General features: G+C 41.8%; 1 protein-coding gene across 8 annotated transcripts in view; it reads left to right on the plus strand.

Annotated features, from left to right (window-relative positions):
* Window positions 1-16,275, plus strand: part of TENM1 (teneurin transmembrane protein 1) — an 893,898-nt gene that overhangs the window by 836,993 nt on the left and 40,630 nt on the right. For all 8 annotated transcript variants that reach the window (XM_049871612.1, XM_049871606.1, XM_049871609.1 and 5 more), the window contains 2 exons: window positions 3,722-4,088; window positions 5,520-6,030. In XM_049871612.1, coding sequence (XP_049727569.1) covers window positions 3,722-4,088; window positions 5,520-6,030 — 878 coding nt within the window. The remainder of the gene's footprint in view (window positions 1-3,721; window positions 4,089-5,519; window positions 6,031-16,275) is intronic.

Consider the following 16,275-nt stretch of genomic DNA (forward strand, 5'->3'; position numbering starts at 1 on the left):
GTAGGGCAACCACCACAAATTAGTCCAAACGGTTTCCCTGTAGGCCTGGTCACTAGGCAGTTTCCAGAGCCTCACTGCCGCTCCTCCATCTCTTTCTATTCCCACCCCCAAAAGAAGTGTTTATTTCTCCAAGAAACCACTTGGACAAATGGCTAACAGACCTAGGGGGTTAACATTTCCTCCCCTGAGTGGCATATAATTTCAGAGTCTCTCTGCAGCTAATAGATGCTAACTCCATCTGCCAGAATCAGCTCAAAGATTCCATTCGATGTGTTAGGTTGTGTGTTATGGAGATGCTTTGCTGGTAAATGCAGTGTTTCTATTGTGTGGGTGTAAAGCACCAGTTCCTTGAAAAATTACCTAGAAATGGGAGTATTTAACATGAGGAAGACATCAAAGGAGCTGACAACCTAAGAGAGGTGAAGAGGTCCAACTTCTGAAAAGTCAGACCCTGGACTACTAAGTAGCCACACATCTTTCATCTGCGCAGATTTCATAGACAAGCTGCCCAGCCAAATCAAATGGGAATTAAAGGCATTCGGTGTAGTTGGTATAGAAAGTGTCTCAGAAGCACAAAGGCCACTTTAGTCACAAGAAACTGCCAGAGGGTGACTTATTTGATGGGGGGAAAAAAAGCAAATAGACACAATAGCCGGTGTATTTTTGAGGCAATACTAAATCTAATAAACATGACACCAGTAGTATTGACTTAAATCATTTTTTTTTTTGGTGAGTTGTAGAATTTAACAGCTTATCGTCCAACTCCCCACCTTTATCTCTGAGGCAGCCTTAACAGCCGAGAACAGAATGCAAAACATGCTCCCCTCCTCTGACTCCTGTCAGGCGTATGCCGTCCCGGCCTCTGCCTAGGCTCTCAGGGTGGGGAAAATTAGAACGTCATTTCTGCCAGGGTTTTTTTTTTCTTTCTGGGTCACTGCCTACAGACTTGATCAACATAGTAGTGTCGTACTGAAATAAATTCATTTCCTTTTCTCCAGCCAGCCCGGGTTTATTTCCTAGGGGACCGTGCTGCATAGGACCAGTGCACACAGACAGCTTCTGTACAAGCATGACAGTATGTAGAGAGTTCGGGGAGGAGGGAGACGGAGGGGGCATGCCAGGAGGAGTTGGCACCCTCCGCAGCAGCAGCAGACGCTCACTCTCCCTCTCGGTGGTGGGGCACTGACATGCAAAGGCCTTAGACAGCCGTGCTGAGAACGCATCACAGCAAACTGCTCCCGGAGCTGTTAAGGCTGGTGTTTAATGTTTATCCAATGGCCTCAGTCTGAAAGGCTCTATAGAACATGCATAACACAAGCTCAGCTTTATACCCCATTAGCACTCAAATTCCTCGCTGCCCACAGGCAAATGGTACTGACCAGAGAAGGGTAGCCTATGTGGAGGTGGAAGGCACAAAGAGGCAGGGGGACAGAATGAGGTTGCCAGGTGTCTGGAAGAGACACTCAGAAACAGGGGGCAAAGAGCCCCGAGTGGTGCAGGAAGGGAGGTCAAAGACAACCTTTGTCTTCTTTACAACATCACCAGTTGCCTCCCCTAAGAGGCAGGATTAGAGGGAGGGCTTTATCTCAGCCTGGCTTTTCTATCTTATTACTGACTGCGTGTAAGGCCTCTTCCAGCCAGGAAAATAGTGGGCCGCAGAATGCAATGACAGCCCATATCCTGCTTTCAGACTTTCAGATTCCATGAGAAAAATAAAGCCTTCCTTGAGCTTTCAATCAAAGCAAAAAGAAGAGTATACATTACCGTTACTATTTTGGCCAGGAATGGGGCAGATTTTTCTGCCTCTGTGTAGCCTAAACCAAAAACCAAACCCAGTGTCGTCGAGTCGATTCCGACTCATAGAGACCCTATAGGACAGAGTAGAACTGCCCCATAGAGTTTCCGAGGAGCACCTGGCAGATTCAAACTGCAGACCCTTTGGTTAGCAGCCGTAGCACTTAACCACTACACCACCAGGGTTTCCTGTGTAGCCTAAGGGAAGAGAAATGTAGTACAGAACAAGTGAGCGGTGGGGTGAGGAGTGGGGTGGAACACAGTTCTCTGAGAAGTGCCCAGTAATAAATGGTAGCTATAGAGGAGAGATGTTAGGGTACGTATTGGGCCCAACTCCTACGCCCAGAAAGGCTAGCACAGCACTTGGCACAAGGTACACTAGACATACACACTCTCACATACAGACCAGTCCTTTTACTTCTAACTCCTTAACATGTCTCAAATCCATCTGCTTCTCTCCATCTCCACTGCTACCATCCTAGTTTAAAGAAAAAACTAGGATCACCATTATTCCTCACCTGGACCACTCCAGGAGTCTCCTAACTGCCTACCTGCCTCCCTTCTCCCACCTTCCTCCAGTATGATCTCAACAGCTGCCAATTTGATCCCTCTAGAACCCAAATCTACTTAAAGCCTTTCAATGCTTTCTCACACTCATCAGAATAAAGCTGGACAAGTACATTCCTCTATTTCCTGGCCACTGTCTACCTCCTGATTCACATCATTTAGCCTATATTGTTGCTGTTAGGTGCCGTCTAGTCGGTTCCAACTCAGAGCAACCTATGTATTAACCTTACTGAATTGTTGGCAGTAACCTGGATAGGCCATGCTTTCTCTAACCTCTGGGCCTTCACCTATGCCATTCCCTGCATTGCCCTCAACTCTGTTCCCCTCTCATCTCTACCTCTATTTCTTTCCTACTGATCATTTCAGACCCTGTTTAGATACCACCTTCTCTGTAATGGCCTAATAACTCCTCCAAGAGTTCTACTAAGCTGTAAGTTACTTGACAGCAAAGCCTGTGTCTTACACGTCTTTTGAATCCCCAAAACCCAGAGAAGATACTCAGCAAACGTTAAATGAAGGAAGAAACCAACCTGTTTCTTTGCTGAAGAAAGAGGGTTATGGAGAGAACCAGGTCAAGCTAGGTGATCGGTGCGTTATGACCTAGGATTTCAAATCAACAGCTGATGAACTGTACCTGAGTATTCTATAAGATGGATGCTAGGCCTGTGGTAATGGCAGGTCCTGTCCCAAAGGTTGCTGATAGGGTAAAATTGGGTTTCTCCAGCACTCAATTGTCCAGAATCCTCTATGACTCTGCCCTTCCATACATCGATAGGACAGTGAGAGAGATTAATTTGGGTATCGTAGCAAACCCAGAAGCCCTACAGTGCCATCGAGTCAATTCCGGCTCATAGCGACCCTATAGGACAGAGTAGAGCTGCCCCATAGAGTTTCCAAGGAGCACCTGGCAGATAGTGGTCTTCAAACGTTGGCATGCATCAGAATCACCTGGAAAGCTGTTAAAACACGGATGGTCTGATCCCCACCACCCCCAGAGTTTCTTTCTGATTCAATAGGTTTGGGGTGGGCCTGGGAATTCATATTTCTAACAAGTCCCCAGGTGATGCTGTTGTTGCTGGTCCTGAGACCACACTCTGAGAACCATTGCTCTAGAGGATCCTTCTGAAATTATTGAAAAAGACATACATTATGTTGGAAATGGCATAAACAATAAATCTGTTTATCAGCATATTTAATTAACCATCCCTCCTCTTTTTTTTTTCCTCTTTGCCAGGCAACACCAACTTTGCTAAAATTCATGAGAGAGAGGGCAACCAATAAGCCAGTTTTTCTTTCCGGATAAAACTGTCCCTGGAAAGATTTGGTAACCTAATGGTGTGTGTTCTGTTCTTTTTTGCAGGTGCGATTAGAGTGGCCAACAGACCTTGCAGTCAATCCCATGGACAATTCATTGTATGTCTTGGATAACAACATTGTGCTACAAATTTCCGAGAACAGGCGCGTGCGGATCATTGCAGGGCGCCCCATTCACTGCCAGGTGCCAGGCATCGATCATTTCTTGGTCAGCAAGGTGGCAATTCACTCCACTCTTGAGTCGGCGAGGGCTATCAGCGTCTCCCACAGCGGGCTGCTCTTCATAGCTGAAACAGACGAGAGGAAAGTAAACCGCATTCAGCAAGTCACCACCAATGGGGAGATCTCCATCATTGCTGGTGCCCCTACTGACTGTGACTGCAAAATTGATCCCAACTGTGACTGTTTTTCAGGTATGACCTTTTTAGCAATTCACCAGCTCCCCGTCTCTGTTTTCAAAAGAAATACGTGCATCAGAGAAGTCAAAAGGAAGACAAAAGTGTCACTTGTAAGCATTGGTATGAGCTAATAGAGAAAGCAATAGGTTGGGAGTCAGATAGCCTAGTATCTGGTTGTAGTTCTGCAGGTGACTCACGGCGTGACCCTAGCAAAGCCACAAAACCTCTTCATGCCTTACTTATCTCATTCATTAAATAGAAATCACTTGTCTCAGTTATATCACTTTGCTGTTTTGAGGCTAAACTATATAATAAAAATGTTAATACTCTAAAAATTAGAACGCATATACAAATGTAAGATCATGATATTGTTTGTACTTCAGATGAAGAAAAACTAGGAGAAAACCCACATTTACACATTTACCCCTAAGTGACTGGTTTCCAGATTAACAGGGTGTGCTATTTGAGACTCCGAGGGACTAGGAGCAGACTGTTTTGTTTGGGGATAGATGGACAAAATGAAATTCCCACCATGGAAGGTTCCCAGAACATTGGTGTGCCACTTACATTAGTTTAAAAAAAAAATCCAAAACTTTCTTGAAAACCGATACTGCCCTTTACTTCTGATTGAAATAGCAAAAAAAAAAAAAAAAAAGAGCCTTTTCCCCAGATATGAAGTGGGTATTCCATATAGCAAACAGTCCTCTAAATGTCAACAGATAGATTTATTGCTGGGACTTGGAAATCCCTCCATGCTGCATGCAGCACTGTTAAGCTGCTCATCTAGGCCCAAATGGTCCTCTTACCCTTTGCCTTTCCTTGGGCCACAGGAATCAGGAGTGAGCAAGTTAGTCCATATGACTTTTTGATCAATATTTCTAATGTTTTCCTGGACAATTAGTTTTCTATTTTGTTAATTTATATCTTTCTTTCAAGGCAAATATAATGTTTATTCCAGTTATCAAATTTGATGTTCTGAATCATTGCTATACTTATAGTCTTAGTGTACTTTGACAATGTGACACTGGGAATTAACAAAAGAAAGGAACTATCTGCACAGTAGGACTGGAAAGTCCTGAGACAGATCCTATAAGCAATGATAGTCATCCGTCTCAGATATTGTAGCCAAATTTTGTGTGGCTGTCATTATTTGCTATTCTTGTATTTTGCAATACAATAGATTCTGAATAGCAGGATTGAGGATTTCACAAAATTGGTGTAACTGAGATAATTACATCCTACTGTTCATCTTCAGTGGTACTGACTCAAGAATTATAATCTTTTGAATAACGGGTTTCAAATTTGTCAAGGAGGGCATGCGGAGAATGTAGGTTCCCTGATTATTCCCTTTAAAATGATTCTTGGTGCACAGTGTTTTCTCTATATGGTATTTTCATATAAATGCTTGTGATACCAATTACTCAAATCAGGATCTTTCTCCCACAGGTGATGGTGGCTATGCCAAAGATGCGAAGATGAAAGCCCCTTCCTCCTTAGCAGTGTTGCCTGATGGCACCCTCTATGTGGCAGACCTTGGGAATGTCCGGATTCGTACCATCAGCAGAAACCAACCCCACTTAAATGACGTGAACCTTTATGAGATTGCCTCCCCTGCTGACCAGGAACTCTACCAGTTCACTGTCAATGGAACCCACCTGCACACCCTGAACCTGATAACAAGGGACTATGTGTATAACTTCACCTACAATGCTGAAGGTGACTTGGGTGCAATTACCAGTAGCAATGGCAATTCAGTGCACATTCGCCGTGACGCAGGTGGGATGCCCCTCTGGCTTGTGGTGCCTGGCGGACAGGTGTACTGGCTGACCATAAGCAGCAATGGAGTCCTGAAAAGAGTGTCAGCCCAAGGCTACAACCTGGCCTTAATGACCTACCCAGGAAACACGGGGCTTCTGGCTACCAAAAGTAATGAAAACGGATGGACAACCGTTTACGAGTAAGTTTCTAATTCTAACACATAGGCTTTATTAGGTTTTTCTTTGAATTGTATTACATTGGGAAAATGGTTTAGTAATTGCTGGGTGTTGCATGCTATTAATTCCTGACAACCATAATAAAATTATAAAAAGTCAAGGAGAAAATTTTACCCAACGCCTAGGGTTTGGACCCATTTCTGCAGAGCAGTTTTGCAGAGCATAATAATAAAAATAGAGACTGAATGAAGAATCAAGTGCAGCACTGCAGGAGATAGGAATGAGGTAGAAGTCAATGTACTCAAGAAATTTACAGCATAGCTTGGAAGTCAAGGTAAAATTTCATTTAAATAATAAAACTGGAGAACAGTTCTAAGGCAGCAAAGAAACAGTGTGATTTAACGAGTATTTATTGAGCCCTGTGGTGTTTAATGAATGAATAAATGAATGTGTGCCCAGCCCAGCCCAGCCCAGCTCAGTATAAGTTGCTGTAGAAGGTAGGAGAGAAGTTACAATATAAGAAAAGGACCCTGGAAAGCAAGTGTGAAGTTATATGGGGCAAAGGCTGGATAGGAGAAGCTTCACTCCATTGGCTGCTTCTATGAAATGTGGAGCCAAGTGCTCCTGCACAGGTGTGGTCTTCCCTGGTTTCCCTGCATAAGTTAAAGAATCTGGCACATACTGGCATTTATAGACTGCATCTGTGGTAGCTTTATTAAACTGAGAATTAACCCAAGGAGAGACTCTACAAGGTGTGTCTGACAGAAAACTACTAGGAGGTATCAATAAAAACAGAGACCATTGTCCTTGCCTTTTAAAGCATGGACAACCTTATTTTCAAATCAACCTGTTTAGAGAGCTAAGATACTACCACCAATTGCAGAAAATTTTCCCCCACAAAGGAAATTACTGAATTTTTAACCAATTTACCGAATGAGGATAATCCATGGAATCTGTACCCAGAATCTGGAATGTCTTTATAGTTGAAGAATGTGAGAAGTGGAGATGTTAAGTGTGAGGGGTACCAAGTGTGACTATTCCGTGAAGATGTAGAGAATACATGGAGTCCCATGAAAGCCTTCTGAGGAAAGGCACAAAACAATTGGCCATCAAAGTTTGGATAATTTCCCAAAGAAATGTCATTTATACAAAATACCTGGACAGCTATTTTAGTTTCACTTAGAAAAAGGTATTCAGTTGTTTCTGTTGCAAGTCTTCCTCTATTTTTTGAAAAAAATTTCTTACATCTTATAAGCTGTTGTTCACTGAAGATTTACTATGTGCCAGGCACTGAGCTCAGTGATTTATGTAATTTTATTTGATCCCCATAATAACAACATGGGCTAGGAGCTCCTGTTGTTGTTAATTGTTGTTGAGTCAATTCTGATGCACGGTGACCCCAAGTGTACAGAGTAAAACTGCTCCATAGGGTACTCAAGGCTGTGACCTTTTGGAAGCAGACCACCAGGCCTGTCTTCTGAGGCACCTCTGGGTGAGTTGCTACCTTTCAGCTAATAGTCAAGAGCATACCACGCAGGGACACCTAGTTGTTCCAAGTATGCCCATTTTACAGATGAAGAAACTGAGGCAAAGAATGGTTAACTGGTCCTGATTCAGACAACTAGGAAGGGGTAGAGCCTAGATTCAAACCCAAACAGTCTGACTCCAGAGCCCAAGTTTTTACATATACTACCCTTTGGAAAGATGAAGTTTGTAATGAAAATATCTTTAAAAAAAAAATCATGCCAGAACACACTGTAGGTGAAAATAGGCAAACAGCTGGTTATTTTGAAAGCTGAGGGTTGAATTTGGTCAAGCAGTAAGAAATGGCTGGAGTATTAGCTAGTTTTCAAAATAATGAGTTCAACCATTTGTTCATCTATTCTACAAATATTTACTGAGCACCTACTATGTACCAGGTACTACTCTAGGTCCTGGGGATACACCATGAACAAACCCTACAAAAATCCCTACCTTTATGGAGCTTACATTCTATGGGAGGCAGACAAGTAAAATGTATAGAATTGCACATGATGATAAGTTCGATGGGGAAAAATAAAGCAAAGGAAGTGGGACCAACAGTATGGAGCAGAAGAGGTTGCTAATTCAGGTTGAGTGGTCAGGGAAGGTCTCATTGAGAAGGTAGCATTTGAGCAAAGACCTGTAGGAGGTGAAGGAGTGAACCATGTGGCTATCCAGGGGAGAGAATATTCCAAGCAGAGGAAATAGCAAGTGCAAAGGTCCTGCAGCTGGGACAAGCCCAGCATGTCCCAGAAATAGTAAGGCAGCCATTGTGACTGGAGTGGAGAGAGTAAGAATATCAGATCAGTAGTAGTAGGGAGATGAAATCAGTGAAGTGGCAAGGGCTACTTCATGTAGGATCTCGTAGGTTACTGTAAAGATTTTAACTTTGAGTAAGAGGAGGGGTGACTGGAGAGTTTTGAGTGAGAGAGTGACATGATCTGACTTGTATTTTTAAAGAATAGCTCTGGTTAACCTAGATGAAATGGACAAATTCTTAGAAGCACACGAGCTACCCAAACTGACTCAAGAGGAAGTAGAAAGTCTCACCAGACCCGTAACAAATGAAGAGATGGAATCAGTGATCAAAAACCTCCCAACAACAAAAGAAAAGTCCTGGACCAGATGGCTTCATTGAGAAATTCCACCAAACAATCAGAGAATTGACACCAATACTGTTTAAACTCTTCGGAAAGATAGCAAAGGAAGGAATACTCCCCAATTCACTCTATGAAGCAAACATAACCCTGATACCCAAACCAAAGACACCACAAAAAAAGAAAACTACAGGCCAATATCTCTCATGAATATAGATGCAAAAACTCTGAACAAAATACTACTGAAAAGAACCCAACAGCATATGTGAAGAGTCATACACCATGACCAAGTGGGATTTATTCCAGGAATGCAGGGATGGTTCAACATTAGAAAATCTATCAACATAATATACACCACATCAATAGAACAAAGGAAAAGAACCTCATGATATTCTCTACGGATGCAGAAAAAGCATTTGGTAAAATCCAACAGCCTTTCTTGATGAAAACCCTAAAGAAGATTGGACTAGAAGTCCCTCAATATGATTCAGGGCATATATGAAAAGCCGACAACCAACATTATACTTAATGGAGAAAGACTGAGGGCTTTCCCCTTGAAATCGGGAGCAAGACAAGGGTGACCACTCTCACCACCTCTATTCAATACTGTATTAGAAGTCCTAAGCAGAGCAATATGACAAGAAAAAGAAATAAAAGGTATCCAGATTAGGAAAAAAAGAAGTAAAATTATATCTATTTGCAGATGACATTATCCTATATATGGAAAATCCCAAAGAGTCCACAAGAAAACATCTAGAGCTAATAGAGGAATTTAGCAAAGGTCAACAAACAAAAATCAGTTCAGTTTCTATACACCAGCAATAGAAATCTGAAAGAGAAATTAGAGAAACAATTCAATTTACAATAGCTTCTAAGAAAATAAAATACCTAGGAATAAATCTAACCAGAGAAGTGAAGGACTTATACAATGAAAACTATAAAACACTGCTGAAAGAGATTAAAGAAGACTTAAATAAATGGAAAGATATTCCATGTTCATGGATTGGAAGACTTAATATTGTTAAGATGTCAATACTACCCAAAGCTATCTATAGATTGAACACGATCCTGATCAAAATTCCAACAGCCTTCTTTACAAAAAAGAAAAAGCAATCCTCAACTTTATATGGAGTGGCTAGATGTTCCGAATAGCTAAAACAATGTTGAAAGAGAAGATCAAAGTAGGAGGACTCACGTTTCCTGATTTTAAAACATACTATACAGCTGTGGAGCCCTGGTGGCACAGTGGTTAAGAGTTCGGCTGCCAACCAAAAGGTCAGCAGTTCAAATCCACCAGCTGCTCCTTGGAAACCCTATGGGGTAGTTATACTCTGTCCTATAAGATTGCTATGAGTCAGACTCAACTTGATGGCAGCAGGTTTTTTTTATACAGCTGCAGTAATCACAACAGTCTGGTACTTGTATAACAATAGACACATAGACCAGCAGAACAGAACTGAGAGTCAGAAATGAACCCACACATCTATGGCCAACCGACTTTTGACAAGAGCGCTAAGTCCGTTCAATGGGGAAAGAAGAGTCTCTTCAATAAATGGTGCTGAGAAAATTGGATTTTCACATGCTGAAAAATGAAACAAGAGCCATGCCTCACACCATACACAAAAACAAATTCAAAATGGATTAAGGACCTCAACGTGCAAACTAAAACCATAAAATTCCCAGAAGACCAAGCAGGGGTAATGCTGTCAGGTCTAGCTTTCAACAATGGATTATCTAATATAATAAAAGCACAAACAGCAAAAGACAAATAAATGGGACCTCATAAAAATTAAAAATTTTTTGTTTATCAAAAGACTTTACCAAAAAAAGGAAAAGACAAGCTACTGACAAGGAATACATCTTCAGAAACCATATATCCAACAAGAATCTAATAACCAAAATATATATAAAACTTAACAACAAAAAGACAAATAACCCAATCATAAAATGGGCAAAGGAGTTGAATAGACATTTCACCAAAGAGGACATTCAAATGGCCACCAAACACATGAAAAGATGCGCAGCATCATTAGCCATCAGAGATGCAAATCAAAATGACAATGAGATACCATTTCACTCCCACTAGGATGGCTAAGATAAAATAATACATATTGTCGAGAATGTGGGGAAATTGGAACCCTTATCCATTGCTGGTAGGAATACAAAATGGTACAGCCATTGTGGAAAACAGTGTGGCTGTTCCTCAAAAATCTAAAAATAGAACTACCATGTTGTTGCTGTTAGGTGCCATCGAGTCAATTCTGACTCATAACGACCCTGTGTACAATAGAACGAGACACTGCCTGGTCCTGTGCCATTCTCATGATCATTGTTATGCTTAAGCTCATTGTTGCAGCCACTGTGTCAATCCATATGACCATAATTGCACCCCTAGGTATATACCCAAAAGACTTGAAAGCAGACAATCAAAAAGAGACTTGCAGCGTTGTACGCAATAGCCACAAGGTGGAAACAACCTACATTTCCATCAACAGATGAATGGATAAACAGAAGGTGGTACATACATACAATGGAATACTACTCACCCAGTAGGAGAAATGAAGCCTTGATACATGCTACAGTATGGATGGAGCTTGGAGACATTACGCTGAGCAAAATAAGCCATTCACGAAAGGACAAATATTGTATGACCTCACTTATTCAAAAAGATAAGAAAAAGCAGATGTATAGAGACCAAAGCTTATTAGTAGTTACCAGGGGTGGTGGTGGGGGGAGTGGGAAAAGGGGGAGGGGTTAAAGGCAATGGAAAAATCACCTTGATTAAGGGTAGAGTTACACACCCGATTGTTGTAATTGCTGTCATTAAATTGCTTACCTGTAAAAAGTTGAATTGGCAAAAGTTGTGTGTTAGATATATTTACAACAATGACAAACAAAAAGAGTAGCTGCTGAGGCTGCTTATGTACAACCAAACAGCTCATGGAATTTGGTTCCTTGGTTTGGAGGTTTAAGGTCATGGTTTCATGGGTCATCCTGGTTAATTGGCCTAATAATGTGTTTAGTGTTTCTGTTCTACCTCCTAGTGCATTGCATAGTGCCTGGGGTCTTAAAAGTGGCCATCCAAGGCACAACAATTAGTCTCTATTCCCCTGGAGCAACAGAGGAAGAAGGAGAGTCAGGAATAGGAGGAGTATATGGAATGTGTGGCTAATTGCCTCCATAAACAACTGCTTCCTTTGCCATGAGACCAGAAGAGCTGGATGGTGCCTGGCTACCGTTGCTGAATATTTTGATCAAAGATTCCAAACAAGAATCCTAAATGAAAGGGAGAAAATGCAAAACAGAATTTCAAATTCTTATGGACTCTAGACTTTCTGGAGCCAATGAAGGTGGATGAACCCCTGAAACTATTGCCCTGAGATAATCTTTAAACCTTAAGCCAAAAATATCCCCTGATGTCATCTTAAAGCCAAACAATAGTTTAGCTTAACTATTTAAAAAAAAAAAAAAGCCTATCTTGAGCATTATGTGCTTTTAAGAACTATCTTTATGGGATTGAATTGACAATAGCAACTCGGAAGATTAGATAGGAACCTTAGGGGGCAGTGAGTTTATGTTAATGAGGGAGGAGCAGCTAAGAAAAGGAGGATGAGAATGATTGCACAACTCAAAGAATGTAATAAGTGTCACTAAACTGTACATATACAAACTCTAAAAAAAAAAGAATAGCTCTGGCTGTTGTATTAAAAACAGACTTATAGTGGAAGCAGAGAAATTGAAATCTAGTGGGAGAGGGGCTGTTGCAGTAATCCACGCAAAAGATGGTGACTTGGACCGGGGAGTATGATGGTGAGAAGTGATGAAATTCTGAATACATTTTAACAGTAGAGCTATCAGAACTTACTGAGAGATTGGATATGGGGTTTTGGAGAAACACGGGTCAGAGACAATTCTAGAGTTTTGGGCCTGAGCAACTGGATGATAGAGTTTCCAGTTTACCACGATGAGGAAGACTGTGCAAGGAGTACATCCAACTGGGGGGATATGGATAGGAAATGGGGAGTTCAGTTTTGGATATGAAGAGTTTAGTCAGACAGCCAAGTGAAAATATAAAGTAAGCACTTGTATATTTGAGTCTGGAATTAAGAAGAGAGGCTGGAGAGAGGAATTTGGGATTCATCAGTGTTTAGGTCGTATTTAAAGCCATGAAGCAGGATGATATCGCCACAGAAGTGGGTGTAGAAAAGGAAGAAAAGAGGTCTGAGGACTGACCCTGGAGCACTCCAATGCTTAGAGTTGAGGATATGAAGGTTGTGTTAGTCAACTAGTGCTGCTATAACAGAAATACCACAAGTGGATGGCTTTAACAAAGAGAAATTTATTTTCTCACAGTCTAGTAGGTTACAAGTCCAAATTCAGGGTGTCAGCTCCAGGGGAAGGCTTTCTCTCTCTGTCGGCTCTGGGGGAAGGTCCTTGTCCTCAATCTTACCCTGGTCGAGGAGCTTCTCAGGCACAGGAACTCCATGTCCAAAAGATGCACTCGGCTCCTGGTGCTGCTTTCTTGATGGTAGGAGGTCCCCAACTCTCTGCTTGCTTCCCTTTCCTTTTATCATTTGAGAGATAAAAGATGGTGGAAGGCCACACCCCAGGGAAACTCCTTTTACATTGGATCAGGGATGTGACCTGGTAAGGGTGTTACAATCCCACCCTAATCCTCATTTAACATAAAATTACAATCACAAAATGGAGGACAACCACAGAATACTGGGAATCATGGCCTAACCAAGTTGATACACATATTTTCCGGGGGTCATAATTCAATCCATGACAAGGTGAATCAGCAAAAGAGACAGAAAAGGAAACACCAGTGAAGGAGGAAAACCAGAGGAATGGGATGGCCTGGAAGCCAAGAAAAACAGATGATTCAAGGAGGAAGGAGTGATCAGCTGTATTAAAAACTCCTGATAGTTGAGGAAGAGAAGGACTGAGAATTAAGCACTGTATTAGCACTACAGAGATCATTGTTAGCCTTAAGAAGAGCAGGTGGTGTGGCGTGGTGGGGGTCAACAGCCATAGTTGTTGTCAGGTGCAGTTGAGTCAGTTGCAACTCATCGTGACCCTATGTACAACAGAATGAAACACTGCCCAGTCCTGTGCCATCCTCACAATTGTTGCTTTGCTTGAGTCCATTGTTGCAGCCACTGTGTCAATCTATCTCTTTGAGGGTCTTCCTCTTTTTCACTGACCCTCTATCTACTTTACCAAGCATGATGTCCTTCTCCAGGGACTGGTCCCTCCTGATAACATGTCCAAAATATATGAGATGTAGTCTCACCATCCTTGCTTGAGTAGAGCAAGTTTAAGAGAGAATGGGTACATGAATATTCATAGCAGCATTATTCACAATAGCTAAAATGTGTAAACTACTTACCTGTCCATCGACACATAAATGGATTAAGAAAATGTTGTATATCCATACCATGGAATATTATTTAACTATAAAAGGAATGAAGTACTGATACCTGCGACTACATGAATGAACCTTGAAAACAGGATGCTAAGTGAAAGAAGCCAGATGTGAAAGATCATATATGATTCCATTTATATGAAATGTCCAGAATAACCAAATCCATGGAGACAGAAAGCAGGCTAATGTTTGCTAACAGACGGTGGAAAGGGAAAATGGGAAGTGACCACTTAATGAGCGTGGGATTTCCTTTTGGAGTATAGAAAATATTCTAGAATTAGATAGCAGTGATGATTGCACAACATTGTGAATGTACTAACAGCCACTGAATTACACGCTTTAAAAGGGTTAATTTTATATTGTGTGAATTATATCTCAATAATAATAAAAAGAATGACTAGGAGAAGAGATATTGGAAATACTGACTAAAGAAAGTCTTTTGAGCCGAGAAACTGGAGCTAGAGGAGAAATTACGTAAACAGAGGGGGTTTTTTAAGATGAGCAAAATAACGGTATATTTGTATGCTGATGAAAATGATCCAGTACCGAGAGAAAAATTGACGATGCAGAATAGAGAAGAGAATTTTTGTTGTCAAATCAGCTTGGGTGCGTGGTTTCCACTGGCAGCACGTTAACTCAGGCCCTGTGGGGAAAGCCAGATTATCAGCAAGTAGAACCCGGGCTTGTTTCCAGGACTTGGTCAGCAGTGAGTGAAAAGGTATCAATTAACATCATTGCTGTTGAATAACCAGGTAAGAGATGAAAAATGTGGACATCCACATGGAAGTAATCATGGAATTTTATGGCCACAAAGAGACATTAGAGGTCATTTCACAAATAAGAAAACTGAGGTCCAGAGTAGGAACGTAACCTGCCCATTAACATAGCAAGTTGGCTGGGTCTAGAGTCAGGTTTTTGAGCTTCTATTCTAGTACTTTTTCCATGACGACCACACAGCCATTCAGAAAAAAGGGAAATGTTTGGGATGACAACAAGAATGACGTGGCCGATATGACCATACAAAATCTGGAGAGCTAGAAGATTACCCGTTCCAGTAGCAGGAAAATAGGGGTGTGGTAGCATCATGAGCTAGAAAGGGAAACTAGCCATCTGTTCCTTCTCTCACCTTCTTAACTCCAGCCAGGATCATGCTTAAAACCCTCTCAAGCAGACAGCATCTCTTTAGAGAAGAAGATCCCTCTTCCTCCTGAAGCAGTCCATTCTGGGGCTGAACAACAGCCCCTAATTGAACGCTGCCCTCTCACTTCTTGCCTGTACATATAAGAAGGAGCAGCCTCCCAACCTTCATAATGTGACTAGTTCTTCCTACCATCTTCTCGTCACGGTACAAAATCTGGCTTCTTTCACTTTTATTATCCAATGCTTTACCCAGTTCTTGAAAACCCTGGTAGCATAGTGGTTAAGTGCTATGGCTGCTAACCAAAACGTCGGCAGTTCCAATCCACCAGGCACTCCTTGGAAACTCTGTGGGGCAGTTCTACTCCGTCCTGTAGGGTCACTATGAGTCAGAATTGACTCGACAGCAGTGGTTTGTTTTTTTTGGTTTTACCCAGTTCTGAACTCTCCTTCAACTTTTTCCTTGGTCTTCTGAAACTGAAGAACACAGAATTGGGCCTACAATTCTGGTCAGGGTCAGAGCACTGTCAAGGTCAATGGAAAGATGAATTCATGCTTGCTGTGCCACTGATACAAGGGGTGGAAACAGAAATTCTGTTTTGAGATGAGAGAGAAGGAGAAACAGAAACAGAAGTAAAATTTGGCAGGATGGAGGACTGCTGTATAGAGGCCACTAAGCCAGTAAACCATTCAAGTTTTGATTATCTGTAGAGATCCAGAGGAGAGATGACACAGATTGACCCTGAACAGTGGAAACTCCAAATGGGATTTTAAAATGCATCCTGTGCAGTGATAGTGTGTGGGCTTTGATTGTGTCGTGTGATGTTGTTTAACTAGTTCATTGATTTTCATAATTCTGTTTGACTTGGGCCAGGATCAAAATTGCACACCCCAAGTATTAGTACTTGACATTTGACTGCCCACAAGTGCCCTGAGTGTCAGGGGAAAAGCTGACCACAGAGAAATCGCTAACAGGGAGGTTATTGTCAAGGCAGGAATACTGGCAGAGTGAGGCAGGCATTCTGGCCTGGGGGGCTGGTGGGCTTCTAATTGTAATGACCCTGCCACAGTTGAGATCTGAAGGA

This window comes from Elephas maximus, chromosome X (genome assembly GCF_024166365.1).
Source record: "Elephas maximus indicus isolate mEleMax1 chromosome X, mEleMax1 primary haplotype, whole genome shotgun sequence".
Lineage (NCBI taxonomy): Eukaryota > Metazoa > Chordata > Mammalia > Proboscidea > Elephantidae > Elephas > Elephas maximus.